General features: G+C 35.7%; 1 protein-coding gene across 2 annotated transcripts in view; it reads left to right on the top strand.

Annotated features, from left to right (window-relative positions):
* Positions 1-3,794, top strand: part of LOC107665717 (voltage-dependent calcium channel subunit alpha-2/delta-4-like) — a 37,256-nt gene that overhangs the window by 15,451 nt on the left and 18,011 nt on the right. For both annotated transcript variants that reach the window (XM_016456721.1, XM_016456720.1), the window contains exons 16-24: positions 389-463; positions 593-679; positions 777-848; positions 1,681-1,742; positions 1,928-1,995; positions 2,837-2,882; positions 3,017-3,114; positions 3,367-3,460; positions 3,604-3,696. In XM_016456721.1, coding sequence (XP_016312207.1) covers positions 389-463; positions 593-679; positions 777-848; positions 1,681-1,742; positions 1,928-1,995; positions 2,837-2,882; positions 3,017-3,114; positions 3,367-3,460; positions 3,604-3,696 — 695 coding nt within the window. The remainder of the gene's footprint in view (positions 1-388; positions 464-592; positions 680-776; positions 849-1,680; positions 1,743-1,927; positions 1,996-2,836; positions 2,883-3,016; positions 3,115-3,366; positions 3,461-3,603; positions 3,697-3,794) is intronic.

The following is a 3,794-nucleotide window of genomic DNA, read 5'->3' as shown; positions in this document are numbered from 1 at the left end:
TATTTAAGACATACTGCTGCTGCACAATTAGCATATAAAATAACCCGTAGCAGATCTATACAGGTGGAGCTGGGGAAGGCGGAGGGTTTCAGAGAAACTCAGAAAGCGCGCTGCAGGAATCTCTAGTGAATGCTAGCCAGCCATATAAATGCAAGGCAGTAAGCTCATTGGCTGCAGATGCAGCATGAACCAATCAGCTGTGCCAAGTCGTTTAACTCTCTGAATATCATCGGTTACGTTAACAACCCGTCGCCTGTGCCATCTAGAGTTTCATGACTGAACTATATATATACTTTTAATTTAAGACATTTAATGAACATAACTACAAATACTGTGACAATGTCAACAAAAATATGAAATGATGAATGCTAATGATTTTATCTTTTAGCTTGGAGCACATGGTTATGCCTTCCTCATCACAAACAATGGATACATTCTGGCACATCCTGATTTAAGACCACTGGTGAGTCCATCTGAATCTTCTTACTCTCTCAATCACTCAAACATCTGCTCCTCTAGATAGACTTAAAATATAATGAACTGATATTGATTTGTCATCCCTCTTGCTGTTTTTTTCTCTATTTTGTAACAGTACAGTGATGGGAAGAAGTTGAAACCCAAGCCTAACTACAACAGTGTAGATCTGTCAGAGGCTGAGTGGGAGGACACTGAGGACAGTGTGAGTTGTCCACATACAGTACATACACTTCCTGTAAGCATCCTCACTGTTTTAAGGCTCAGAAAAATCGTAATGATGTCCTGCCCTGTCTGTGCAGTTGAGAACAGCCATGGTGAAGGGCAAAACTGGCACTCTGACTTTAGATGTGAGAGCAGCTGTGGATAAAGGGGTGAGTGTGTTTGCATCAGCCATCTTTTATGTTAAAAAACGTTAAATTACTTGAAATACTCCTTTTGGGTGAATCGTACAAGTCCTGACAAGAATGTGTCCATTCCCCCCATATTCTCATTACATATTGCATTATCGTAATCATAAATTGTTTTTATTTTCACACTTAAAATAATCTTATTCATGCAAAACTAGTTTGCTAAAATATAGTTTGTTTGTTTTTTCCTTCAGTAAAGTGTGACCTGGACATGTTCTTGATAGGTTTCGTAAGATTCATCCTTTTAAGCCCAAAACACACATGGCTCCTAATTGGTGGTCCTGTATCGTACAGTGAGAGAGGTTCAAAGCCTACGATACAGCATGATGATCATCGCACATTGTGTTTGCTGGTACGATCCATGTTACTGACCAACCAATAAAAATGTGACATGAAATCAACCCGACATGGCGCTAAAATACAAAACTGCTTAACTCAAGCTTTTATGCCTTCCTCTTTCGCCGCTTCCACTTTTTTTTCAGCACACATAAAAACTACAACTCCTAAAGTGTGATTTATCATGCTCTTTTTGTTTACCACTTGCGCATGCTGATGACGTTTTATTCTTTTATAGTAACGTGCATACAAGTCAATAGGTTTCATCATCGTACAGTCTACACACATGTTGTAGCCAAGTTTATTAGATCCATGTCGCACAGTGTGACATCTTACTAAAATCCTGCAGTGTGTCTCAGGCTTTAATAACACGTGTAACATAAAGTGATAATGTAAATGTTATATTGGGTCATAACTAATAATCTGCCTTTGTGACTGTATTTTTTATTTTATTCCCCAGAAAAGGCCTTTCTTCCTCAAAAATTATTATTTCTACACAACCATCAATGAAACTCCATTTAGGTTTGATATGCTCCTCACATTCTCAATATATTCCCTTCATACTTACTGCACATGTTGAAATAGCTTATTGAAAAACACATTTTATTGTACAGTATTTTACCCTTCTCTTTAGATATTTTCAGTAACAATACCTTCAGTTGACCTTCATATGATGTCTTTAATGCATAATTATGATGTGCTTTCAGTTTTGGGATGGTGCTTACAAGAGGTCATGGGCAGTACATGTTCTTTGGGAATGTTTCTGTGGAGGAGGGTGAGTTCACTATATGATGTATAGCTCATGTGATATACAGTTGGTGAAAATGATGCAGTACCCTTCAAAAGTACAATAAGGATAAAAATATAAAAATAAAAAAAAGGAAATTAATACTTATATTTAGCAAGGACACAGGTCAAAAGAGACAGTAAATATGTTTATAATGTTACCCAAAAATTCTATTTCAAATAAATGCTGTTCTTTTAAAATTTATATTCATTATAGCATCCTGAAAAAAAATGTATCAATGTTTCCACAAAAATATTATGCAGCACAATTGCTTTCAACATTGAAAATAATAATAATAATGTTTTTTGAGCAACAAATCAGCATATTAGAATGGTTTTTAAAGGATCATGTGACACTGAATACTAGAGGAATAAAAACAGGTATTTTAAATTGTAATATTTCATATTTTGCATTCAACATTTGCATTTTTTAATCAAATAATGATGAGCATAAGAGACTTATATAAATTAATCTCATTTTACCAATAATAAATATGGAAATATTGATATTTATCACTCTTTGTTTAAATAATCATAGATCACTAATTTAATCATTTATTTTTATGATGGATTTTTTCTGTTTGCAACAAGGGTAAAACAATAACATTGATAAACGATGAAGAAGTAGCCAAAATGAATGCTTTTACAGAGATTAAAAAAAAGTTTCCTTCATATACGTACCAAGAAGAAAAATGGTTTAATAAAAATCAGCCCCTGGGAAATAAAAGTGCCTGAAGTTGAAGGAACACCTATTTAGGAAATTGTCAACACACACGCACAACAGATAATGAGCTGCCTCATAGCTACTCACCATTTTCTCCTTTCTTTAGGTCTTCATGACCTTCAGCAGCCGGACCTCACTATAGCAGATGAATGGTAAGTACTGTCGAACAAAAATCAAACAGGCCAACACCTTCAGAACACCGTCAGGACAATAGGTCCCTAAAAACTTTCAAACTTAGCTCTATGTCTTGATAAGCTGAACTATGGTCTTTGGTTTACCCACTCAGGACATATTGTGAGACAGATATTGACCCACACCACCGTAAGCTCACTCAGCTCCAGGCTGTGGTCCGATACCTGACTGGGAAAGAGCCGGACTTGGAGTGTGAGTTTTCCTCAACTGTATTTTACATTTTTCTGCAGTATTTTCTATGCAGATGACAAATACTTTAAACAGGAAGTTATGCTCATCCCCTGATTTTAACATGTTTATTATACTGTGGCTAGTTTGGCTAATGTTTTCAACTAAGAGTATACTTTCAACTCTGTTTACCACATTTTACCATGTTCAACAGCACACAGTTATACATAATAAGCGTTTGCTATTCTTAAAGTAAAGGTTTTATTGTTGCATCAGGTGACGAGATACTTCTTCAGCAAGTTCTTTTCGATGCAGTGGTAACAGCACCACTGGAGGCCTACTGGACAGCGCTAACGCTAACCACCCCCGGGTAAGAGGCTTTATTTAATCTCTGGATGTTGTGCATTAAGCAAAGCCAGACTTTTTGTGTCCCTCTTTTATTTTGAAGAACATTTTGGAAAAAAAGGAGTCAGTGTTTATAGTCATTCTTTCTTTGCTTTTATCTCTGTATAGCGTAGATGAAGGCATGGAGTCGGCTTTCCTGGGAACCCGCTCTGGGCTCATGCGTGTGATCAGATATGCAGGAAGTGAGAAACGTGTTGGAAAGTGAGTGAGCTATTTTAAAAAAACAAACAACATATATATATATATATATATATATATATATATAAATGATATTTTTTAATGATCATTTATTATCATTT

This window comes from Sinocyclocheilus anshuiensis, unplaced genomic scaffold (assembly GCF_001515605.1).
Source record: "Sinocyclocheilus anshuiensis isolate Anshui unplaced genomic scaffold, SAMN03320099.WGS_v1.1 scaffold840, whole genome shotgun sequence".
NCBI lineage: Eukaryota > Metazoa > Chordata > Actinopteri > Cypriniformes > Cyprinidae > Sinocyclocheilus > Sinocyclocheilus anshuiensis.
The sequence above is the reverse complement of the archived record's forward strand: the minus strand, read 5'-3'. Positions and strand labels throughout refer to the sequence as shown.